At 41.5% G+C, this 25,555-nt stretch overlaps 6 protein-coding genes across 6 annotated transcripts; 4 read left to right on the top strand and 2 right to left on the bottom strand.

The window, feature by feature from the left end:
- Nucleotides 1–3,894: 3,894 nt before the first annotated feature.
- MELLADRAFT_93907 (uncharacterized protein) lies at nucleotides 3,895–5,777 on the bottom strand (the record flags this gene model as incomplete). The annotated part of the gene is made up of 5 exons (XM_007416601.1): nucleotides 3,895–4,135; nucleotides 4,224–4,463; nucleotides 4,591–4,960; nucleotides 5,040–5,144; nucleotides 5,300–5,777. 5 exons carry the CDS (start codon nucleotides 5,775–5,777, stop codon nucleotides 3,895–3,897), a joined length of 1,434 nt encoding a protein of 477 aa, XP_007416663.1.
- A 3,026-nt stretch (nucleotides 5,778–8,803) lies between these two features.
- On the top strand, nucleotides 8,804–12,333 carry MELLADRAFT_79342 (uncharacterized protein; the record flags this gene model as incomplete). The annotated part of the gene is made up of 2 exons (XM_007416608.1): nucleotides 8,804–10,274; nucleotides 10,348–12,333. 2 exons carry the CDS (start codon nucleotides 9,068–9,070, stop codon nucleotides 11,907–11,909), a joined length of 2,769 nt encoding a protein of 922 aa, XP_007416670.1.
- A 788-nt stretch (nucleotides 12,334–13,121) lies between these two features.
- MELLADRAFT_68136 (uncharacterized protein) lies at nucleotides 13,122–15,130 on the top strand (the record flags this gene model as incomplete). The annotated part of the gene is made up of 3 exons (XM_007416609.1): nucleotides 13,122–14,008; nucleotides 14,075–15,046; nucleotides 15,127–15,130. The coding sequence occupies 3 exons, from the start codon at nucleotides 13,122–13,124 to the stop codon at nucleotides 15,128–15,130; spliced, it is 1,863 nt and encodes a 620-aa protein (XP_007416671.1).
- A 792-nt stretch (nucleotides 15,131–15,922) lies between these two features.
- On the bottom strand, nucleotides 15,923–16,247 carry MELLADRAFT_93904 (uncharacterized protein; the record flags this gene model as incomplete). The annotated part of the gene is made up of 2 exons (XM_007416600.1): nucleotides 15,923–16,138; nucleotides 16,242–16,247. The coding sequence occupies 2 exons, from the start codon at nucleotides 16,245–16,247 to the stop codon at nucleotides 15,923–15,925; spliced, it is 222 nt and encodes a 73-aa protein (XP_007416662.1).
- Nucleotides 16,248–16,818: 571 nt separating this feature from the next.
- MELLADRAFT_112199 (uncharacterized protein) lies at nucleotides 16,819–18,976 on the top strand (the record flags this gene model as incomplete). The annotated part of the gene is made up of 9 exons (XM_007416610.1): nucleotides 16,819–16,835; nucleotides 16,926–16,935; nucleotides 17,018–17,095; nucleotides 17,329–17,383; nucleotides 17,550–17,627; nucleotides 17,709–17,799; nucleotides 17,876–18,019; nucleotides 18,076–18,820; nucleotides 18,905–18,976. The coding sequence occupies 9 exons, from the start codon at nucleotides 16,819–16,821 to the stop codon at nucleotides 18,974–18,976; spliced, it is 1,290 nt and encodes a 429-aa protein (XP_007416672.1).
- A 1,971-nt stretch (nucleotides 18,977–20,947) lies between these two features.
- Nucleotides 20,948–21,442, top strand: MELLADRAFT_112198 (uncharacterized protein; the record flags this gene model as incomplete). Its single annotated transcript, XM_007416611.1, has 2 exons — nucleotides 20,948–21,033; nucleotides 21,109–21,442. The coding sequence occupies 2 exons, from the start codon at nucleotides 20,948–20,950 to the stop codon at nucleotides 21,440–21,442; spliced, it is 420 nt and encodes a 139-aa protein (XP_007416673.1).
- Nucleotides 21,443–25,555: the final 4,113 nt, after the last annotated feature.

Below are 25,555 nucleotides of genomic sequence, written 5' to 3'. Positions count from 1 at the left end.
CTCCTTTGTTCTACGGCTCGGTTGATCCACCTGGCTGCTCTGTGCGCCTCCGTTTGCATCATAACCTGAATCTATTGTTGCATTCTCTCTTCCCTGGTCTTAACTTGCCATTATCGATTTTAACAACTCTGAGCTATAATTCGGGAGTGTACATGCCGCGCTTCGTAACACATGTTGGGCATTGCGGCACTTGATCTCCGACCATTCCCTCTGGTATAGCAAATGACAGGATGAACGCCACCTCCCCAGTTGTTTTATTTCCTCCGTATCTATCCCTGCTTTCGTTAGCAGCGTCGCACCTCCAATCCGGAAGGAATGCCCTGTCATGTAGCTCGACGTGCCCCATGCCCTCTCTAGAACCTTGGTCAGTATCTGTCGTGTTATAGCGGTTGTGCCACCATTGCTCCACGTCATAAACAGTCTTGGGTCTTTGACTCGCTCCATCCTTCTCACTAATTTCCCTAAAGCTCTGAAAGGACACAGTCTTCCGCCTGTTTCCCTTAGTATCAGGTACTGGACTTCACCTCTTTTTGCGGTCTTTGCGTCTTGCAATGCAATCCTTGCCAATCGTTGTCCTTTGATTGAGAAGAACGCCAAGTCCGATTTCAAGACTGCTCCTATGTCCCGTTTCACAAATGAACTTGACTTATAAACCAATTCTCCCATTCGTGCCAATCCCCAGTAGGCCGTAAGCACCAATGCTTGAAGTCCCACTGGATCGATTTCGTTTTCTTGAATGTCGTCCATCAGCTGTACTAAAGCCTTCGGAGATACTGGTTGCCTTCCTTCTATTTCTAGTCTGGTCGAGGACCGCAGTATAATTTTAAGACGCGTCTGATTCACCTCGTGGCACGGACAGCCGTGAAAATCATGCCAAGTGCGTATTGCGGAGAGGTATTTGTGTATCGTCGCCACTTTGATTGGTTTGTTCGTTGCTTGAGTATTATGGTTATGGCCCGCCCAGACCACGAAAGACTCTATTGTAGTTCGAGACGCAGGGAAAGACCTCAGGTTGAATTGTTTAGTGAAAATCTTGAATTTTTTGACACCGGACGCGTAAGATTCCAGGGTGTTTTTCTTCCATCCTCCCTTTACCATATGGCGTTGAGTGCTCGACAGCCTACGCGGGGTTTCGTCTTGGATTCGTAAGCAAGATGTTAAGTCCTTCATCTTCTTTCTCTAGTTCCACATTCATCTATTCAGTATATTTCTTAGCGTGTATTTCAGCGGGATAGCAATACTTACTATTCTCCAAATCTTGATAGATTCGTCTCCTGATACAAGTTACTCAACTACTGGTTACTTCTTATCGCTGTGCTTGAGCTGCTGTCTCTCTGCTTCTCTCATCTCACTTGGTTTCTTTGTCTAGGGGTTTTATAACCCGCGAGGGCTGTGTTTGCTTATTTGGTTCGCTTTATCACTTGAACCGCTCACATAATATTGTCTCAGGGGTCTCAACCGGTTTGCTCCTTCCTTTGGATCAGCAATTCTCAGTTGATCAATTCCTCTCATTGTACGACCATCTGTGTTTGCATCATTTCAAGCTAAACTTCTCTCTTGGCTGATCTTAGGTCATTACATTCAATTCCGCTAAGCATTCAGAGAACCTTACATATTCGCTTGTCTACCTCTCACAGTATTCCTCTGTTGGAGGTCCCCTACACTACGGCAGTTATTAGTTCCTGTCCTCTGGTGTGTTAATCTTAGGTGAGCTTTACTTGCCTGGTTCACTTGATCCTCTTCGGTAGCGTTTCTCATCCATTGTTCGAGGTCGGGTGGGATTTCTACATGAATCTGTTGAAACCAATCTTTGGAGGAAGATATGCCTCTTGATAATTCATCAGCCGCATTTTCTTCTGATGTCACCCTTCTCTGCTCCACTTGGCAGTCGTGTGAATACAGTAAGGCACTGATCTCCTTCCATTCCTGATTTACCCAAAAATCCCGTGACCTTTCGTTTTGTAAAACGCCTTCCGTAGTTGTGTTGTCGGTAAGCACCAGGAACCGGTTTCCTTCTAGCGCCCTTGTCTTCATCAGTGTCAAAAGGCCTAACCGTACCGCTACTGTTTCCAACCATGCTATTCCTCTTCTTTGCTGGTCTAATGGTTCATTCCAGCCCGGGAGTAGTCTGAACTGTGACCAATCTTTACCTATCACGATTCCGATTCCGAAGGATGTCGATGCATCCCCGACCCAACCGACGTTTTTTAGCTCTCTCTTTTTTAGCAAATGTCAATTTGGGAAATTGTTGAGTGCTTTCATCCACACGTTTAGATCGCCCCTTATGGCCGTTGTCATTTTCCGTTTAGCGTACTTATCGTGCCACTCAGCTAACCATCGAAAACTACTTGAGAGATAGCATCGTAGTTGTGGTAGAATATAAGACACATGGCTAAGTCTGCCATTCATTTTCTCAACTTCTTTGTAAGAATAATCAACTTTAGCAAGGAACGTTTCTAGTTGTTCAATCCTTTGTTGGAGTTTTCCTGTTGGAAGGCATACCGTCTTTGTTTCGAAATTCCACAAGAAACCTATATACTTTTGTTCTTGTCCGAAGTTTGAGAACTTTGTTTCATTTGTCTTCACGCCTAACTTTGCGCTATAATGAACAATTTGATTCATCGACACCTCGTTAGACCTCTCTTTGATTAAGAGATTATCGTCTACCCATCGAAATGCTTCCAATAGTTTGAACCGTAATTTTACTAACTCTTTCCACCCGTCTGCTGGTCCACCAAAGCTACCACAACCTCCAACGCCTCCAAAAGATATACAGGTATCAATGTATTGGAATCCTAAGAAACATGTTAATAGAAGATAAGGCCATTGGGAGGGAAGGGTGCCTATTTGATGGTACGCCTTCTCCCAATCGAAAAGTCCCCCTTCAATTGGTACCTCCGTTTCTGCTACAAATTCAGCCACCATCGAAAAGTTATCCCAGGTTGTTTTAAAGTCGTCCTTGTTGACAAACAAGTTTACACTTGGGATTTTTGGGTCATTTTTTGGAAATGACAGGTCATTTATTGGCCGAAACGATCCATCTCCATTCACCACTGCTCCCATAGGGCTAGACCGAAAGAAAGGATATCGTGTCTGAAGCTCCTTCGTGGTGAATGGTCCGAACATTCTCTTTGCTAGCACTTCCTTCTCGATGTTCTTCGTTATTTTTTCTTGTACTGCTTCAGATGAGTGGTGGTTTGGAGGGCAGTAAAAGGGAAGGTCACTGATTCTGTGATCTGGAACCCCTTGGTCAAATCCAGATCTGAAGCCGTCTATCACGAACTGATATTTCGGAAGCAACCCGTAAGTCCGTAACTCCTTTTCCCACAAATCAATGTCCATTTCACATGTTGGTCCCGTTGGCCACCGTGAGTTACTCTCTCCTTTTGACATGCTACTATGGCTTACTCGTTCTTCTTTTTCTTTCATCGTCAGTTGTTTCTCAGTTTCGAACGACTCTAGCGCTTGAGGTTCCTGCGAAACCAGCATTCTCTCTTCTCTCACTCGTTCTTTTATTGACGACCACTTAATTCTACTGGGGTGCAAAATTAGAGGATTGGGGGGTAACACAATTTGTCATTACTCAGAACAATCGTAACGGAACACACTTCACTGACAATCCTCAATATTGGAGGGTTTTACAAATGAGCGGTAATTATGTATAAATAAAGGATGGAGGGGGTTGGATTGGCTGCAACTCTGTTCCCCCAATTCGGGGCTCTGTCTATCTCTTCCTTCATAGGAACAAGAGAAGGAGCGGAGAGACTGACAAGACTACAATCTCCAGATTGGTAGAAAAACTTCAAGAAAAATTTCGAGGACAGCTCTCTTTCATAAAGGAAGGGGAAATGAGGATGTCCTGCACTCGTGGTTTGTAGAGAAAACTTTCTACACTTACTGCTGTCCCCCTCTCCCTCTCCCAGTCGATACTCCTCCTCTGCCTCTTCTCACTGCCCCTCTTACAACTCTCTGACGGACTTCTCTAGGTGGTTCTTGTCGTAACGGTGGCAGCATCTCGATTATATCGGGGAGTCGTGGTTCCCTCGGCAATCTTGGCAATCGTCTGTTGTTTGATGACAGTGGTCTTTGTCTTATCAAGTGTAGCTTGCGTTTGTTTGCGTTATTCTTTGCCGAACTTGTGTATGTCAGCCGAGGAGAGGTAACTCGTCTTAATTAGCAAGCTGTTATATCGCTTTCTTTCCAGTTGCTCAAACTTCACTCACTCATCCCATAATCCGGTAATTGGGTCTCTATTCTCAAACCTCGCTCCTTTTGCATAAGGGTTTGCGTCTCCAAAGGACAGTTCTCCGTTTCTTGTCGCTTTCTCCTTCGCTAAACGCTCGAACTTCTCAATGTGAATGCTTGCGTCTGATACCGGAACTCCTTTTCCTCGGTGACCAAAAAGTTGTTCTCTGAACATGATATCGTATCTTAGGGCCACCATCCAACACTCGGTTGCATCTCTGTTTATCGGTGCTTGTTAGCTTGGTTTACTTGGTCCTGTTTGAGTCAAGAATCTATCCTTACTTGATATCTTTCACATGTCTCACATGGCCTTTCAGTTGATCTGACAAAATCTAAAAGTTGTACGTCTTCTTCAAGTAGCGTCTCAACAACATGATACCATCTATCCATTCCCCGAATGTCATCGCATATTCTGACGGGGGGTTTAGTCCTCTGTTCCTAGTAGACTTCGAAGACGACGTAGTAGATTGATTCTTTCGACTTTCTACCTTATCCTTTTGAACAAAGGTAGGGTTCAGGACTGTAAGCGGGACGTTATCGGACAGGTTTTTAATCGCATCTCCCCAATAGGCTTGTAAAGTTGGTAGAAGCGATTTACAGGGGGCTCCTTTCTGAAATTTTATGCCGTTTTCTTTCTTGATGTTCTTCTTACCCAAGGACGACTTTTGCTTCTTTGAGGTGGCTCGTTTGCCATGCTTTGTCGTTGTTGCGTTCTCTGCTCCGGGGTAAGTAAGAAGTACCTCTTTAGTTTTTGATCTCTCGATCATGTGAGGAGCCGTAGTGATTGTCCTCACCTTGCTTCTTACTTTTCCCTTTTGCTAGCATCACTTTGGCTTTCTCCTTTGCGCGGATTGCCTTCTCTATCTTTTTATCGATAGCTCGGATGGATCTGTGTTTGCCTATCAAAGGATAACATAGAAATGAATCATATGTCAGAACACTAGGATTACTGTCGCGTCCCCGCGCAGACCACTTATTGTTAAGTCTCTTCCCTTTCACAGGGGCGCTCAAACAATGGGAGCTTAAACGTCCGCCAAGATGGGATACACCTTACGTTTCTTTCCATGTCGTACAGTATCTTCTGATTCTTCCGATTTACTGGAAGAATCATCCGATGAGTCTGAAGACAATGATTCAGAGTCTTCGCCAGACGACTCGTCATCACTCGAGGTGGAAGACGAGTCAGAACCAGATGAGTCGGGTGAAACTGAAGATCCTGTCACATCCGAACTTCCATCATCTTCTTCCGCATCGAAGGTAGCATCTTCTGAATCTTCTTTTTCTTCTTCCTCTTCCGCTCCTTGATAACTGTCCATTGATCTAGCTAATTGATCTCTTCTCTCTTCTACTAGGGCTTCTCCGTCTAAATCTTCTCCTACCGGGTTGTCGGTACCTTCTAAACCATCTTCTTGTTCATTCGGTAACTCCCCGTTCAAATTGGAGGAAGGTGGAGGTATCATGTTCACATCTTCTTCTTGCACCTCTCCTCTGTTTCTTCTCGTCACTCTACTAGTAGGTTGGGTGTTTGACATAATAAAGTGATCAACTATAGGAAGTCGGTTGAAAGGGTGGGTTACGACTAAGGTATTTAAGGATTTGTAAAAGAATTACTTTGAAAAAGTAGATAACAATTAAGGTTTTAGGAGGACAGAAGAAATTCAATAATGCCTTGAAAAAATTAGAGAACGATTAAGGTTTTTTTAGGAGGACGGAAGAAATCAATAAAGTACTAAATTTTTTGTGGAAATTTTATTTTTGTATTTTCTTTAAGAATAAGGAGTAAGGAGAAGGTGTAAGACTTTTAAGAGAGCTTGTAAAGAAAACTTTAAGAGGACTAAAAAGATTTAAAAAATTAAGAGTATTTTAAGAGAGATCTGCAAGAATGCTAAGATAATAAAAAGAATATCTTCTTTTCTGCTACTTGGAACTATGTAATATTATCAAGTTAGAGATAATGAAGACTATCAGGATTATTAGTTTTATTGGGACACGTATAACTGAAATCTGTAGTAGCTTTGGAAAATGAAGATATTTGAGGAATTGAAACTTAATAGGAGTGAAACGGGCAAAAGGGCGGGAAATGGTATCTTCCCCTTCTTACTCCTTATAACTTTTGTCTTGCTGCTATTAGGGTGTTAATTATCTAATGACATATCGCGTGTTCCTCATTTGAATGTTCAGACGTCGTTATGTCCATTCTTGGAACAGAATTTGTTATTCCTAATTTGTCAATACATTAACACGAGTTTCTTTCCTAACATCTGACTCTTACGCGTCATTTTCTAGTGTTTACGTTTACATGGACTTACTCCACATATCGTGCCTCATGTAAAGGCTTATGTCCCATATCTCTTCAAGACTGGGTTAACAACTTGCAGAGATCTGTCTGCCCAGTCAAGAACATCACAATGCCCAGTCAAGATATATCTAATAACTGGTCAAGATGTATCCAAAAGCTTGTCAAATACTGCATGATATAAGTTGAGCAACAAATTCAAACGGATTGAAAACAGATTGAAAACAAATTGAAGTCACCGGGACGCAATGGTCTGCCAGTGACTTGCAATTGGGGGCTGTGAAAGTTTACCAAGACAGATCAGCCTTTGACAACCACTCAGACATAGGGTGTATTGGATGAAACCAAGCTAAAGCTGAAGAACCGGCTCTTGAGGTTCCACTCTCTGTTGCCAAAATTTGAAAGGCAGCAGCCAAGGGTTCTGGCCCCTTTGATTCCTTTGTTGTTGTCACAACTAATGCTTCTTTCAACAATCTGACACTAAAACAGATGGCCTGTGCATGGCTTATTTGCCATGCTCAATCATGGAGCCAATTAGAAGATCTTCTGCTTCAAGGTATGGTGCAATACCTTCAAAAGGAAGTACATCTTCACAGTTGTTGGTGGGCAGCAGATGTAGCCAAGCAGATCAATCTCTCTCTTAAAGAGTCTGTGTTCTCTCAACTAAGGTGAGTGGTTTATTTGGATTTTCTATTATTATTGATCAGTAGTTGTATTAATCAAAGGCTCTTGATATTATCAACATTGGGCTCTCAAATCAAAAAAACCTTGAGTCATGATGACTGAACAATGAAGGGTAATTGACATGCTTTTGTTGGAGTATTGGTAACCTTTGTGGAAAGCCACTGGAACTATTGGATCCGTCACCTGACTATGAAGGTAGTAACCTGGCACATGGGCCTTGGTTATGGCTAGAGAGATGGACCATCAATTCTCGGAGCTGAAAGATCTTTCCTACACGTGGGAGCCCCAAAAGATGCATATCTTTTGTTTTTGCCACAAACTGGCATTGATTGTGAATGCAGGTTTGGCTATGCTTGGCATCAAAGCACCTCCTCCCATCGATTCAAAGGAAGAAAGTTGAGGGTGATTTCCTTTGATTGGTACAATCATGGAGGAAGCTGAAGAGGACAATCAGTCCTCACCCCAAGCTGAAGATGTCAAGCATGATCCACAGGACCTTGAAACTGATGGTATGACTCCTACAACCAATGGAACAGCAACTGTTGAGGTTATCCGCAATTTAGATGATGAAGCTGAGTGGAACACAGCTGATACTGAAGAGGAATACAATTACCCTCAAATATCCAAAGTGGGAAATCTTGATTGCATAGGATGAAAAATGGGTTGTGTTTATAATGTATGCGGACTCCGGAGAGTTTAATGGCCAGATTCAGCAACACAGTTCTCCAAGTTGGGAATTTGGTTGATTTTGTTGGTAAATTCAGAATGTTCAAATTCCAATGAACATGTGGTATATTGACGCAGGTTGTTTTGATTATTATTGCATGAATGGAGCGCAGGAACTGACATTGTATTGATTCAAGGCAACAGGCCCACTGTTAGTCAAAGGTAGAACAGAAGTCATTGGACGTTGCATGATGTGTTGTCAATCCTTTGTTGTACATTGTATGTAGACAGCTCAAGTAACATAATATAGATATGCATCAGCAGTATGGAATGGAGCCACATGTTGCAATACTTGCAACATTGCATTGCAATGTTGCAGTAGGGACAACCGCAATGACAAATATTGTCACTGTTGGGACATAGGATACATGTCGTTTTGACCGGGGATTACATCTCTTTTTAAGTGCTTTTGGCTTAGTTACATAAATACACCACTAAAAAAAGGTAATTTTAAAAAGACTATTACACCTCAGAAGAAACGGCCATCTGATCAAAAACTGGTGTAATTGATGACAATGAGATTAGATTATTTAAACTTTGTGTTCCCATGCATAGAGCTTTTTTAAAAAAAAATCCATCTTTAGGCTTTTAGCCCAACCGCAGGAAAGCGATGGACCTCTATCATCATTCTACAATTGTAGAAGAGGATGTTATGTAGAGTCATTACTCTTATGCAATTGATAACAAAGGAATTTGATGCAGGACAGTGAACCGAACCCCAAAGCTGATCGGGGCGGCCCGGATTGCCGCCCCGTAGAACGAAGCCCCCGATGGTACATAGTTTGGAAGAGAAAAATTTCTCTATTGCTCAACAGTTTCCTTATCAAATAATTTTACCATAGCTTTCATCTCATCAAACAGCATCACAAAAACATATCCTCAAATTCTAAATTGCCGGAGTTGTGTGGATCTGAAGTCGCAGTGTTTCAGCGTCAGCCTTCCGACCCAAGTTTTGAACTTCTGACTTTCTGAAACAAAGTTGCTCACTGCGAGGGGTTAGCAGCATGTTTTGGCGATTGCCACCTTGCCTCGAAGTCGCTACGATGCTGCCTAAAATCACGATCAACAGGCGCTCCGAGTCAGGCATTAAGCACCTCGACAGTGGATCTATTCAACATGAAGTCACTTCAGACTTTGGCCTTGATGTTCAATTGGCCCATTTTACTGAACGCTATGGACGTTTGGGGTTTATCCAAGACCATTAGTCAGCCTGTTCCAACCACGGAACACTATCCAGACTCATGGCCTCGCTTTGCAGGACCTGAAGAACAAGCACTTCATCATCAAGAAGTTTCCCAACTGGAAGGAATATATCCGTTCAATGTATGGCACTCATATCCACAGACAGAACCTTCTTGGCTGGACACGCAGCTCTTCAACGCACATCCCTCGGACGCCTATATAGAACACCTTGGAGAAGGGACACACCTTGAAGACCAGCTCGAGAGCCCTGGGGACTACCGCCAACCAAACCAGCTTCCAGGGTCCAAGGCACAGCCACAGTTGTGGCTCGACCTGCTCAGTGCAGACGACTTCGATGGAGCTCTGCACAATGATGGCTTCCATTCAAGTAGTCACTACGATAGTGTTACAAGTCTCAGGCGTCACTCGGGAGTGCAAAATATCGACTCTCATGACCCTCCGGCCGTCTGGACTGCACCTCACATCCAGCTCTCCCAATCAGTATCAGGACACCACATTCCTGCCGAGCATTTGACTAGCTCTTCGGAGAATGAGTTTGCTCATATCCTTGAGCAAAATCACAGAATTCAAACATCTGTCGACGTTCACACCTCTAACAACCCACCACCGCCAATCTTAGATAGCACTTCGGGACTCGATCTGCTCAGCGCAGGCGATGGTGAAGCTCGACACCATGATGCCTTCCATTCAACAGGTCCCTACAATAGCTTCACGAGGCTCAAAGGTCACTCTGAAGTGCACAATGAGTACCCGCAACATTCTCCGGGCTTTTCCTATGCACCGCACGTTCATATCTCGCAATCGCCATCAGACCACAGTATTCCTACCGAGCATCCGATCGATTTTCTGGATAGTAATCTTGCTCGTATGCTTGATGAAGATGACAACTTTGATACATCTCTTTTCTCTCAGGCCTTTAACAATGAGCCCACAGAAATCCCACGCGACGCTTCATGGCAACCCCCCCTTCCTCCAACAAGTTCTTCTGTAGCAAGCGGAAGATGGCCTCTTGATACCTTTAGGGAGAATCGCGATCATGTCACTCAAGACACGACTCACAGCGCACAGCCCAAATCAGCTATTTCAGATGCAAGGCCGGCGTCAGAGTTGTCTGAAACCCGTGAGTGTTCCTGACTGGGTTTGATTTGGAAGAGAAATCTTTTTCTAATCCTTGATTGGTCTAAGCGTCACAGGGCTCAGAGGTCACTCGAAAGTGCACAATGGATATACTCATGATCCTCTGGGCCTTTCCTATGCACCGCACACCCAGATCTCACAATCGCCATCAGGCCACAGTATTCCTACCGAGAATCCGATTGATTTTCTGGATAGTAATCTTGCTCATATGCTTGATGAAGATGACAACTTTGATGCACCTTTTGGATCTCAAACCTTTGACCAACCAATCTTACAAGTGGCTTCCTCGCGACTCTCTGTTCCTCAGGTCATTTCTTATATCTTGAACGGAGAACCGCCTCTTGAAACTTTCAAGGACACTTTCACCCATTTCACCCACAGCACGCCTCCAATCACACATTCAATATTACCTATTCCAGAGGCCAGGCAGGCGTCAGAGTTGCCTCCAAACTTGTGCGTGTTTCTGCCTCGACTGGAACAGGAGTCCAAACCTTTTACTAATTCTTCATTGGGCTACAGTGACTTCCGCCGTTTGCCAAGTACATCCAATCATCTCCATCAATTTTCATTACCGGCCAGCCGTTCGCAAGAAGAATCCCTGACAAAAGCACCCGCGCCATTGTTTAGATCAGGCCCACTCAAACACCCATTTCAGACGGAATCACCATTCTTGAAATACAAAGCGTATCAGAGTCACTTTACATTTGATGACAGTGAAGGATTCATTCGTCAAGTCAAACGAAAGTCTGAAGATAACGAAATCCTTACCTTGCCCTTGTCGGCTGCCTCGAGTCAGAAGCCCGCACTGTTACAATCTGAACCCCCTACAACTGCTGCACTCTACTCTCAAACAAATTCTATCCTAAAACGCAAAAAACATCGCGGCAAAGCAACTATACATAATAATCCAGTAGACCTTGAAAAACATCAATCAACCCCCAAAGCTATAGAAAGATACTACGGTCGAAGCTGGCGTCGAGAAAAATTGATAAAGGAGAGATTATTGCACGATGTTGATGCAAACCTTATGCAGAAATTCGTATCAAATTCGAATCATCTATCAATTTCACCTAGAGAATTAATTGACAGTTTTCATCCTAAAATCCAAGAATTTTTAAACTTGATCGGCTTAGAACGTATCAAAAAGTTTCATACACACTATCTTCAAACAAACATGGATAAACTTTTGGATAATTACTTAGAGATCTTGACCACATGCTCTGAAGTTGTTTCGTCTAATGGTTTACATACCAACATGGTACAAGATATCCGTGATGGTTACAAGTGGCTCATAGAAAAATTAGCAAGACTTCCAGGAACTCAATTTGAATATTTACCACTTGTTGGGAACACTGTAGGACCTGATGAAAACGCTGTCTTCATGAAAACGTTCGATGGGCTTTCTATATATCGTGGTACAGTCTTTTGGTTAGCTCATCCATTATATGACAGGAGACGTAACAGAGTGGCCACCACCTATGTCCTAGAATTTATGCGTCAAAATCGAATGCATTGGATCAAATATCTGACGCCTTCTACGGCTGGTGAGTTATCATCGAAGACTTTGTTAATTTGGGCAAAAAGGGTAAGACCATTGAAATATATCAGTCCACATTGATGAGGATGACAAGCGAGGTAATTAAGGTCAAAGAAGTGGTATAACCATTTGATTACTTTGATCCCAACAAGAAAGGATCACCGCTGACTGATAAGCCTGAGTTACGATGATTTTCGAAGTAATGCAACTTGAAAAATAATAATGTCCTGAAGTCAGTTGGTCAGATGTGGCAGCTCCTTGAAATGCTTCCGTCAATTACCATGTTCAGAGAGGATAGGTTTGAGGCAAAGAGCTCTAAAGTATATATATCAAACTCAAGTCTGCACGCATACAACAGCTCTTTTCCTCCTCTACATTCTTTTGTATCCCAATTCCTTCATAGAAGTCTACCACCCCCGCATATAGAGTACGTCAAATGTGTAGAAATTGGTTAAGGACCCTTTGTTAGAAATAAACTACCCGCATTCTTCCCATTATAACAAGGACCCTAAAAAGTAAGTTTTAGTGCTATGAAGCATTTGAAAAGCCCCCAAACATTACAAAAATAAGTCCGTTTATGCCCAAGGAAGAAATCCAAACACTATGTTGGCCATTGTTGGAATGTAGATTCTTATACATATGTGGGAGTCTCGGAGAACAGTGCAAATTGGACAGTTTGAAATAGCTATAGCTCATCCCTCTTGAAACTTAAGAAGCTGAAACATATGATTGGTGTAAAAGATTATGAGGCCTTACTCTAGGGAGAGCGAGAGGGCTTGCGAGAGAGGAAGCTCGCTTAAGGAGAAGGATTTACAAGTCGAGTTAGGAGATGAAAGGAAGACAGACGATGGATCGGGTTCAGATTATTGTTGATGGTCTTTCAACTTGCTGCCATGGTCATTATGTATCACTTTGAATGGTGTTTGGGCGAGGCTGTTTCTAAACACTATCAGAAAGCCACACTTGAGGAGCGCATTGCTAGCAACGTTATTTTTTTCAAAAAAATCTGAAGGGCTGGGAGGCCAAAATGCATAACTAAGATTTGAACCCCGCTGATAGGCTGATAGTCAAGTCCGTTGGAGTGTTTTAAGATTTTGTGTCATATGATTCATAGTTTCAAATGTCATACATATCTGCTTTGGCTTGCTACAAGGGGTCGACACTAAAAGCTTAGTTTTCGTGATCTCCAACTTGCCTCGGGGGAGGGCTCCAAATCGCCAATGTTTTCCAAAATCACGGCCAACAGGCACTCCGAATCAGGCATCAAGCGATTCGACCGTGGATCTATTCAACATGAAGTCATTCCGGACCATGGTCTTCATGTCCAATTGGCCTATTTCACTTACCGCTATGGGCGTTGAAGATTTATCCAAGATCATAGGTCATTCTGTTTCACCCACGGAAAGCCATGCACAGTCTCACTTTACAGGAATTTACGATCCGGCACTCCATCAACAAGAAGCTTTTCGATCGGAAACATATCCGTCAAATTTATTGCATTCACGTGCACAGGCAGAACCTCCTGGGCTTGGCACGCTTATTGTTGAGGCTCCTTCATCCGACGCCTCTGTTGGAAACCTTGGAGAAGGAATATGGGAACAATTTGAAGACCCACTCGGAAGCCCTGGGTACTACACCGAGTTAACCCAAGTACTTAGCCAGCTTCCACGAACCCAAGCAGATTCGCCGTTGTACCAGCTGAGCGCAGACGGCTTCGATGGCGTTCTACACGACGATGGCTTCCATCCAACAAATCCCTACGATAGCGTCATAGGGCTCTGGGCTCAGTCGGAAGTGCACAATGAGTACACTCATGTTCCTTCGACCTTGTCCCATACACCTCACATCCAGCCCTCGCAATCGCCATCAGGCCACCGCATTCCTGCCGAGCATCCGATTGATTTTCTTGATAGTGATCTTGCTCGTATTTTTGAGCAAAATGACAACTTTGATAAATCTCTAGGATTCCAACCCTTGAAGCATGAGCCCACAGCCATATCGCGTGACATTTTATTGCAACCTCCCGTTCCTCAGGTCATGTCATCTATTGCAAACGGAGGACGGCCTCATGAAACTTTCAAGGACATTTTCAATCATGTCACCCACAGCACGCCTCGAATCACACAGCCTATATCACCTATTCCAGAGGCCAGGCAGGCGTCAGAGTCACCTTCAAACTTGTTGGTCTTTCTGATCAGATTTTACTATGAATGAAAATCTTTTTCTAATCCTTGCATGGTACACAGTGGCTTCGGAGGTTCTCCAAGTACATTCACCCCGCTCCTTCAGGTTTTATCACCGGCTCGTCATTCGGAAGAAGAATCCCAGAAGCACGGACACGTGTCATTGCTCAGATCAGGACAGCTCAAGCACCTAACTCAGACGCATCCAGTTAAACCTAGATCGAAACGAAAAAATCGTCCAAAACCTTCGTTAATGGATGACAATGAAGGATTTGTCCGTCAAGTAAAGAGACGTGGATCATCCAAAGACGGCAAAATTGATACCTTGGTGGCATCGACTCCGCCGAACCAGCAGCCCTCACGGTTACGATTCAAACGCCCTAAAGTTCCTGCATTCGACTCTGAAACAGATTATATCTCAAGACTTGAAGAATATCTCCATGAAGCAACTATGTCTAATGATCTAGTCAAGATTGACGATTATCAATTAAACATCAAAGCTATGGAAAGATATTACGGAAAAAGTTGGCATCGAGAAAAGTCGAAAAAGAAGAAATTGTTGAAAAAAATTGATCCAGAGCTTGATCAGAAATTGTCATCAAATGCCCATCTGCCATCAATTTCACCTAGGAAATTAATTGATAAATATAAACCTAAGATCCAAGCATTTTTGAAATTATTCAAGATAGAGCGTGAATTTCCTGGTCATACAGAGTATCTACAAGAAAATATGCATAAACTTTTGGATAATTACTTGGAGATCTTGACCATATGTTCTGAAGTTGTCTGGTCTAATGATTTACATACCAACCTGGAAGATGATGTTCGTGAGGGATACGACTGGCTCATGGAAAGATTAAAAGGGTTTCCAACCAGGGAATTCGATCACTTACCAATTGATGGAAACATTGTAATACCGACTGACGATAAAGACTTTATAAAGAGGTTTGATGGTGGTCTTTCTGTATATGATGGTACAGCGTTTTGGTTAACTCATAAATTATATAAGAGAAAAAGGGAAAGAGTGGCCGCTACGTATGTATTAGAATTTATGCGTCAAAATCGAATGCATTGGATCAAATATTTGACTCCCTCAACTTCTGGTGATTTGATAGCTAGTACTTTATTATATTCAATAAAAAGAGTAAGACCATTGACACAACCTACCCCAAAATAAAGAGTACAAAAAGCGATGGAATTAAGCTGGGGGAAGGGGTCATAGAAGGGGTTATAGTCTAGATGGCATTGTAGAAGACCAGTTGATCATTTTGCTCACTGCTGACTAATAAGTACGAGTCTCGAGAATTTGTTCTATAGTAATATTACTTCACATGCAATAATGACCTGAAGTCAATTGTTTAACTGCAAAGTATACTCTTGGTCTTGCAAATCACTGCATTCTTCTCAAGTGCATTCCCTTTCGTGATCATCACCTACATCCCCTTTTTGAAAAAAGGCGTGAAGAATGAACATGAAAAATCAATGGAAGTCTCGGAATACCCATAATGTTACAGCCACCTCTCCCTGGTAAACATATTCGAGAGTACTCACCGGAACTGAAAGAGTATTTTCCTTCACATATCTTTGGTCCTTGATTCATGATGAATGTTATTGATCGACATTCTTCCATTGCTTAGATCTATATGACTATAATTACTGCTGCCAACATTGAGGCAAAGGTTTTCCAAGAGTAATAGACGGTTCACTGATGAGCGGTTCATCTTTATTCATCATACGCCTCGCTTTCAAATACTGACGCTGGGTTCAATAAGTTTTTAGATCCGTCAAAGTGAGATTCGATCTTTAAAAAGAAAGATCAAAACAAAACAGGCGAGAAATACAATTGCAATACCCTTCAATTCTAAAAAGTTGAAAAAAGCTAAAGTTATACAAATCCAATAAGATATCAATCTACCAATTCATCTTTTCAATCTTTTCTTTAACTTTTTCTTTAGAAGCACAAGCCGTACTTTTGATTTGATCACCATTTTCATCATACATAACTTTACAACATTTATATAATCTTTTAACTAATTCTTCACATCTTTCTGGTTGATATGTAAATCTATTTAAACATTTTTGAAGTTGACATGCTTCAAGTTGACAAATTTGAGGTGATTGATCTGTCTACATAACATAAATGTTACAATAGGTGAGATGGAAGTAAAGAAAAATGAGATTAAAGGATTAAAGGTCAGAATAGATTGTTGCTGAGGAATTTCCGACTTACTGTCATGATGATTCAAACCGATCTGAATGATGTTTTTGATGACCTGGTTTCTAGTTCTCTGCTCTTTTCTTGAACTTCTGTTCGGATGCGGTTGTTCATGAAAGAAGTTCAAACTGAGATTGGAAACCAGATTCATTCCAAATCATTCGCAAAGTACCCGAGCAGTGCTACCCGATGCAAAAGCCCCCCGGTCTCGGGCTTCATTCCGGGCTGGACCTGCTCAGAACTTGATCCGCACGTTTTGGTACCGCGGGACCTACAATTTGACAATTCATTTTCCAGCCTTTCAGTTTGCTTCACCTTCAATTCTTCATGATACACCAAAAAAAGAGATGCCTAGGTTCAACTCAAGTCATCATGATCATCCAAATCCATACATTAACTTGTTAAGTACCTTTCCCTTTGATTTGGATCATGAATTTCTAAAACTTATGCTAACCGAAAAACATATACCTTTTACCTTCTGGTATTACGCCAATCAAATGGAATTCATGATTGAAGTATACGAGTTTTAGGTGATGAAGGCAATTCTGGAATACCTATAATTGATTCAACGAAAGAAAATGCACGTCAAATCATGAAAGCTATCTCAGCGTTCGTTAAATCGATTAAAATTCCATAAGGCTGTTCTTTTTACAATAATTGATTCATGGTCTGATACTCGGTTTTGTTTGAAATAATCAGTCAAGTTCTAGTAAGTTCAATTCGAAAACTGAATTTGATGATCCTCATTCAAAATGCTGATTCTTTTGTTAATCCTTTTTGAATGATTGTAGCCGATAATGAAAGAACATGGAATGGGTTTAAATACGTTTACAGAGTATAAATGGAATTCAGAATTCGCAGGTAGAAATGTAATCTACATCTCATAAACTCATGATCAAATCGTCAACAAAAAACTTATTCAATACTTCCTTTTGTGGTGCGGTGGGACATTGATAATCAAGTGGAATGGAGGTGAAACTATTGAATTAGTTTTACGTAAGAAAAATGGACAGTTTTTAGTTGGTCACCTTTTTGTTTTTCTTTTATAAATTTATAAAAAAACAATTTCTTTCTGATCCAATCGTCTTTTTTGTTTAAAAAGCCAATGGGTTATTTATTATCAGTGATGGCTCATGAATTAGCACACATTCATCATAGTAAGCGATTTTCTTTTCCAAAAAAAAGAAATTCTAATCTTATTAAAACCATTGACTAAAGCAGAAGTAATTTATCATTTTTGTTCAAAGTGAATCATGGTAAATATGATTTCATCAAATCTTGAACTTCGAAATTCAATCAAGCTGAATTCATGATCTCGAACAGGTCCACAATTTCAAAAACTGAATACTAAGCTTCGTTCAGAAATTCGACAGTTACAAGCCAAAGGTTATTATGGACCAGGTAAGGGTTTGAAAAAATTCACTGTCACTTTTTACACAGATTCTAAACAGACGTTTCCATTTGATCTTTTCTTCTCTATAGGTTTTTGGTCTTCAGGTCAACGACTCAAAGATTCCGCCACTTCCGCGGGTGATGGAGCTCTAGTAGCTTCTGATTTACCACAATACGCTTGGTAAACTCTGTTTTCAATCTTTTTCGCATCTCTCCACCCTTGACATTTCTCGATCTCACATCTTTTGTTTCCGCAGCGGTGGGTCTAACACTCAAGGTACACGACGTCGTGTTTACAAACCCAAGACAACTACTACTCGCACTCCTCGTCAAAAGCGTACTGCTCAACAGTTTATTGGTGATGGACAAAAGCTAGAGAACGATGGACAATCATTCTTCCGGTAAGTAATTCTAACGACTCAGAGTTTTCATCACTAATTTCTTGCTTATGAATCAGAAAGCGAGCCAATGCGGCCGGGGCCAAGGAAACTAGAGCGCAAGCTGCAGAACTTAGATTACGAAGGGCTGGTATAATGAATAAATCACCTACTCTGAAACTTGAACCTCAATTTCAAAAGTCCAAAGCACACTTAAAGCAAGAATCAAAGGGTAAACAAAGACTAGAATCATCAGAAGCTTCAGGATCGAAAAGAAGATCCAATTCGGTTGAAGTGATCGATATTGCAAGAGTCAATAAAGAGAGTGAAGATGATGATGATGATGACGAAATTGAGATAGTAAAGCTTGAAGCTGAATGGGAGGATTTCAAAGAATCCGATCGAACAAATCTATCTTCACCCGATCAAGTTGAGGCTGAGAAGAAGCTTTTGAGGGATGAGATGAACGAATTAAGGGAAGGATATGAAGCCTTGGGATCGAAAGTTAAAGACTCTAAACCATCACTTTTACCGAATACCAAGGACCGATCTTTGAAGAAGAAACGGGATGATGACGATGACGAGATTCAATTTTTAGGCACAACAAAGAGAGATCGTGAAGTGACAAAGCGAAAGAATGAAGAAGACGTCGAAGTTCAAGTCAAGAAAATACCACGGAGAAACGAAAAGATACCTTTTTCAGATTTGGGTTCGTCATCTTCTGCAAGATTAGTAGGATCGAATTCAAAGACAATACCTCGAAACCCAGAGATAATGAAAGTTTTAGAAACTAAAACATGGAAGTGTAATATTTGTTGTATGGAGGTATGTAGTGAATTCAGTTTGATTTGATTAATTATGATCAGAAATGCTGATTGAAGGGTTTGATTGAATTCGGTTGTTTTTCAGAATGATGATGACTTTGGTATATGTAGTTCATGTGCTCGTCCAAAGGGTATGGCAGCACCTGATTGGAGTTGAACTTAGAGATCGGTTTATTCATGTTGTTTTTATTATCATTGTGATCATTGGTGTGGAATTGTGATAATTCTTGATGGACAGCCCTTTGGTTTGTTATTTTAGATCTGATGACGGTGAGTTTGTTTTGTTTACATTGTTGCAGTCATTTTGTTTTGTATTTTGATCAGGTTAATGGATGGATTTTGAAATATGTGATGTATCTTTTTGTGGTCGAGTATGTGAACTGGTTTTCTGATATCATGCCAGTGATCTGACCATTGATAATTTGATTTGATTTAAAATTTAACTTCATTTCATGTCAGGTCTAAAAACTTCCTATGCTTTATTGGCGGTAACGCTTTTGTAAAAATATCAGCAATCATATCATCTGTAGAAACATACGCTACTTTAAGTTGTTCATCTGCCGCTAATTCTCTCAACCAGTCTGCTGTACCTTTACTGTGAAGCGGCGGAAGCGGTGTAGATGCTGTGATTGGCTGTGAATAAAGTTTTATTTCAAACGTCATTCATGATTTCATTCAAGAAATTAAATTTGATGTTCTATACAAATAATCTTTTTTTCCTTTGAAAAAAATCGGACACCAACAGATACATCAATCACCACCCCGATTATAAATGATGAGCAAAACCCATCCACATCTTTGTTCATCATTTTTCTTCTTCCAATCATACTTTCAATCAGAGATCCCTCTTAAAATAATCTATATAATTCTCTAAAAACACAGTGATTTTTAAAGATATCTTAAACATCGAAACCGAAAGAAGAAAGAAAAGTATGAATCAATTTAAAAACCTATTTTCGAAAGAAACAAGCGTTCATCAAACTCAAAAAGATGATGATAAAAAGAAGTCTGACAAGTAAATTTTGTATTTCATCTTCATCTTTACCGTTTAGAAAATTAATTGAAGTTTTTTGAATTTGTTTTAGAATTAAGGCTGTTGTAAGTGAAGTTTCTGGACTTTTTAAAGAAGTTTTGGGCGTTTTCAGTGAAGGATCTGGTGGTCATCATAGTCATAGTGATCATTCTGGAGGTGGTGGAGATGGAGGTGGCTCATGTTAAATGCGTCAATCCTGATTTCAATCCTTTGCTAATCGTTTGATTTTCTCAACACATTTCTGCCTTTACTTCATTTCTTTTTCTTATTTGGTTGAGTGGATAAGTTTCAATTTTCTTGTGATGAGTATTGATCAGAGATAAGATTTAAAAAAAATTGATGACAAAGAAGTGGCCTTTCGTATTCCGATCCTCTTAAATCAAGATATATGTAATAGGAAAAAAGACAAAGTCTGTTTTCAAGACATGAATGGTAAGATTTAAAAATCGAGACAATTGTCATTCATGATGATTGATATTTCCTTCTGGAAAATTTCGTCTCTGTGAAAAACTGCAAAATTGGCTTGAACCTCGTTCTTTCCTCTTGGCAAATTTGCTACGAGTAAAACAATAGAACCGATTGCCCCGCTATTCATTATCAAAGGTTGTCGGGGTTTTGGGTAAAGTTAAGATTTGGGTTAAGATTCGAAAGGTTGTAGTCAGCTTTGCCGCTGTGCAGCTGATCATCAGCTGTATATCAATCAAAAAACATTGAGGTTGGTATTAAATATTCCAAGTCAGCTGAGGTCTTCTGGACTTCTTTTATGCTATGCAGGTGCTGTGCTCTTGAACGTCATATCACAATAGGTTGAAGAGATATACTTCAGAGATTGAGGTGATTCGTTACACATTCTCCTTGAGAACGCCACATTTTGGCTGCATCATCACTTCAAGTTCAAATAATCAGATAGCAAGCGACGTAAATTACATTACTGGTTAGTGATGTTTCATTTTTTCCCTTATACCTTTTGATTGCAATTCAAAGCTTGACTAAATCTTAAAAACTTGGACCAATTTCAAACTTCATATTTCTTTATCCTTTAAAACAGGTTTATACAAATTTTTCAAATACAAATTGGAAAAGGAAGAAAACAAGATGAAATTTTTTGAAAAACTGTTTTGTTTAAAATCAAATGATGTTATGAATCAAAAACCAAAAGAAGATAATAAGAAAGTTCAGGAGTAAATTTATTTTTCATCTTTATTTGAACTGTCAGACAGATGATTGAGGTTTTTGGATTTCATTTTGTTTTGTAGATTTAAAGTTACACCTAATGCTCCTAATGTTGCAAGTAGGGATTTCTTTTCGGGCGTGGATATTAGGGGTTACCGTGGTCTTAGTGAGACTCTTAGTGGTCTTGGGCGTCATTCTGGAGGTAGTGGTGCACACGGGGCTGGTGGTGGTACTGGTAGACATGGTGGTGGTGGTGATGGAGGGGATGGTACTGGTAGACACGATGGTGGAGGCTATGGAGGTGGTGGAGGTGGTGATGGAAGTGGTGGAGGAGGTGGAGGGGATAGTGGAGGAGGTGATGGCGGAGGAGGAGGGGATGGAGGGGGTGGAGGAGGAGGTGATGGAGGAGGCTGTTGACCCTGCCAGTTTGTATGCATTTTCAAACCTTTGTGAATGTTTTGATTCTCTCAAGGCAATATAGGTTTTATCTCTTATCTGGTTGAATGGATAAGCTTCACGTTTGTGGTGGGGGGTTTTGGATTGACTGAAAACAGATTTTAAAGACAGGTCAGTGAAAATAAAAGGGATTTGATGTGAATATTCTTGAATTCTTTATGTTTCTATCACATTTCTTTTGATTACACATTTTTTAGTTGTTCATTAACAAAATAGGTGACCAGAGATCTTTGTTTGAAATGATAATCCTAGGATAAATATATATCCCAATGCTTTAATGTTTGCCATTTTTTTTATCAAAAATTTGCCTGAGTGAAAAACTATAAAATTGGCTTCTTGAAGTTCTGCTGGGTATTCTTCTCTCAACAAATTCGGCCCAATTAGACCAATGATGCCAATTATCCTGCCATGCCTTGAGATAGGCTATTTGAAATCTTGGTGAGGGCAGATAAGAATACAGATTTGCAAGATTGTGGCCAGGTTTGCTGCTGTGACACTGATTGTGATATGTAGCTGTCAACTTGGATTTGAGGCAGATATACATACATTGATATACAAAGGTGGATATCATTTCAATCCTGCTGAGGTAGACTGATGTCTTCTGAGTTAACTTATTAAAGCCCTTGGAAATGATTTTTTGGGCTACAGGCTGTGTAGGAGCGGTGCTCTTGAGAATTCCTGAAAAAATTCAAACCATTCTTATATAAAAACTTTGGTGGGAAAGGACCATACTGGATTCTGCTGAGAGAAATACATACTAAAGAATACCTATAACCAAAAAGGAAACTTAAAGAATACCTATAACCAAAAAGGAAACTCATAATTCATATCTTTCTACCATTACTGGGACTCTTTCCCTTACCAATAATACTTACCGGGGTCACTAGAGCTTCAAACCTGTACACGGGGGGTGGGTGGGTTCGAAAAGAAATCTACAAGCTGAAGAGCTTGAATTGAGTGTGAGAGAGAGAAAGGACAGTGAGGATTTCCAGATTCGAGCGTGAGATTGCGGATGTGGGGGAAATTGACACTCGGGAAAATTTTCAAGGTTGGGAAGTCTTCCCTAACTTGAATTTCCTTTACCAAGTGTCCGGGAAGCATCCTTCGCTATAAGGCTATGCCCTGTATTTGCCCACAGTCCGATCTCGCTCGTATCGTGGAAATAGGCGGTACTGTCGTGCCTTTGGGTACCGCCACTCATCCACTCTTTAACTCGCTGTCTCTCATGAGTGTATATGTATGAAATCATACAGTATATTGCAATTTAGTTTATGAGTATCATCTAGTATGATTTCATAAGCCGGTTTGTCCTATTCAAACCTAAAGAGTTCATCTTGAGTTCTCTAGGTTTCTTGGGGGGGGCCCTCTGCCTTGGTAAAGGCTGAGGGAGGTAGGACACCGGTCACAGTAGGCGGGAGACCGCTTCCCCTTGACTCGGGATGCAGTCCTGAGCCTGCGATCACCCACCTACTGTGTCTCGTGTCAAGTCGATGGACAACCCCCCCGGGCTATGTGGCTTATTGTGTTATTAAAAACTACGATCTGTCAAGTTCGTATACAGCAAACTCAAAAAGGATCTGCATGGATCTACTTGGTGTCATATTCCTAAGTCAACATTAACACCAGCAAAGCTCCTCCGGTCAACTCCTGAATTTGACTTCCTCTAATACACGTAGCGTTTCCAATAACTCCTCTTCGCTATACTCTCTGATCAACGCCCGAACCAATACAAGACGGATGTCGGTATCGTATTGGTTTCGTGTCGCCAACCCGATACCAAAAACTCGGATTTCCCCATATCGGTTCAGCCAACCCGATATGGGGACTGGTGTTTTTCCATATCGGGTATCGGCCACACCATACAGGCCAATACCCGATATGATATCGCTTCATGTCGCCCTTTGTACCCCATTACAATGAATCCTGCGTAGCCCTGCGTTGGCTCACGCAGTCTCCTGTCACATCGACACTTCCGATCACACCACGACACCACCATTCCGATAATTCGTCGACTTTAGTGGCGATCTCTTTAGACTTAGCCACTGTCACGATGCCCCTCCGATGGCTCGATAACGAGATCCTACTCACCTGTCAACCCCAATCTTATCCACAGATTCGAATCAAACGGTGGCTCAGCCTCCACTTTCAAAAGGTCAGCATTTTCGTTATACTACTCTTCCTTCCTCGCATCCCCACTATTCCCCAATTCAACGCGGCTAAAGATCATTGATGTGTGTTGAGTTAAATCAGAAACACACCATGGCATCCACGCATGAGTCCGAGTCCACCCAATTACAACCATCTCAGGCTCTTTTGAACGATGATTCTGTTCCGAATCCCATTCCCAGTACCCAGAAACGCAAACGAGGACCTTCCAATACAACCGGCACCCAGAAAAAACGCAAGGATGTATGTTATCTTACTGTCCAAGTCATTTCATCAACCGCTTTACTAACTTTATTTATTTGATTTATTGCTGTATAAAACCAGAAATCAAATTATGTTCCCGAAGGTCTGGATGTTGACCGAGACTCTGATATCGAGATAACCGGAGAGACTCAGCCTGCACCTAAAGCTGAGGTGCGCACTGAACGTGTCCGTGAACTTCTCAAGTACTATGAAGATCCAGTCGAATGCCCAGATGAAGTAAGTGGCACTGGCTTCTATTTGTTCCCTCCTTTAACTTTCTTTCACAAACTCATCTACATTCTCGGTATTTGGATATTTTGATTCAATCAAGATCGGCAGCGGTATTTTCCGGTATTACAAGTGCCGGTTTTGTAAAAAATCTTTTTCAAAACCCCCGAATACTTATCAGACTCTATACAACCATCGCGATGGGGCCGAAACTCGACCAGTTTGCCAGAAACGACACGTTGCCATCAATCAAGGATTCGACCTCAATAAATCTTGGCCTGAGCAACAGAAGGCTAAAAAGGAACAAAATAACAACTTAGATCGATTTGTTGTCAAGCAACCTTTTGGAATCAAAAACCTCAATCTCATGCTGGTCATTTGGGTTCTTCGTCACGCGCTCCCGTGGGCAAGATTTGAAGACTCTATTCTTCGTGCAGCCTTTTGGTTTTCAAACCCGCTGGCAACTCTTTACTCGGCAACATGGGCAGCCCAAGCAGCCCAGCGCTTATACATAGGACTCCAAAAAAATGTCATAAGTAGCATCTTGGTACGTTTTTTTCTGGTAACGTTTAATTTCCTTTTCACTTTGAATTAATCTCATTAATCCATACCACACAGGAAAATGACAGTGCCTTCTGTCTAATGCACGAGGGGGGGACGACAAGGGGACGACGGCATGCTTTTATTGGGGCCAGTGTTTTGTTTATTGATAGTAACTGGAGATACCAGGTCCGACACCTCACCCTCAAGCTTGTGACATGGAATCACTACGGGGTTCTACTGGCTCGTCCCCTGGCTCGATTCCTTGTTTGACACGGCCTACACAAGAAAATAAGTGTATTTAATTCCTTTTTCTTTGATAATCACCTCGAATATTGAGCCTGACATGAGAATGTTGTTTTATCCACATGCTTGCGCAGACAACGGATTCAGGCGCGAACAACAACACAATGGCGACAGAAATGTCAAAGATCTTCTCTGAAGGTGAGGATCCGGTGTTCTGGGATGCAAGGGTCAACCATGTGCGCTGTTACGCGCACAAGCTGGCTCTTGTGGTCAAAGCCGGTTTGTGAAGTATCAAAATTGATCCAGGACATACAAAGCCAACTACGACTCCTGGCCGTGAACTTCCTACACCCTCGCTTGGACTTGACGACTCATCCAACTTTCCTGACGACCCAAACAACACTGAACCGGTTGATTGTCTTGAAGATGGAGAAGATATTGGCGGGGATCATGATGGTGATACTGACTCTGAGGTCGAGGATGGAGATGATTCTCAATTGCAGACTCACTTGGCCAGTAGGTGGAAAACTGATGTAGTGGTACAGGCAGTCCAAAAGGTCAGTTTCTATCATGCACAACCGAGATCATAGTCACATACTGAATGATGATTTTGTTTCCAGGTGGATCTTTTTGCACGCCGGGTCTGTTTGA

The sequence above is a fragment of the Melampsora larici-populina genome (genome assembly GCF_000204055.1).
Source record: "Melampsora larici-populina 98AG31 unplaced genomic scaffold MELLAscaffold_62, whole genome shotgun sequence".
Classification (NCBI taxonomy): Eukaryota; Fungi; Basidiomycota; class Pucciniomycetes; order Pucciniales; family Melampsoraceae; genus Melampsora; species Melampsora laricis-populina.
This window is presented reverse-complemented; position numbering and strand designations above follow the sequence as displayed.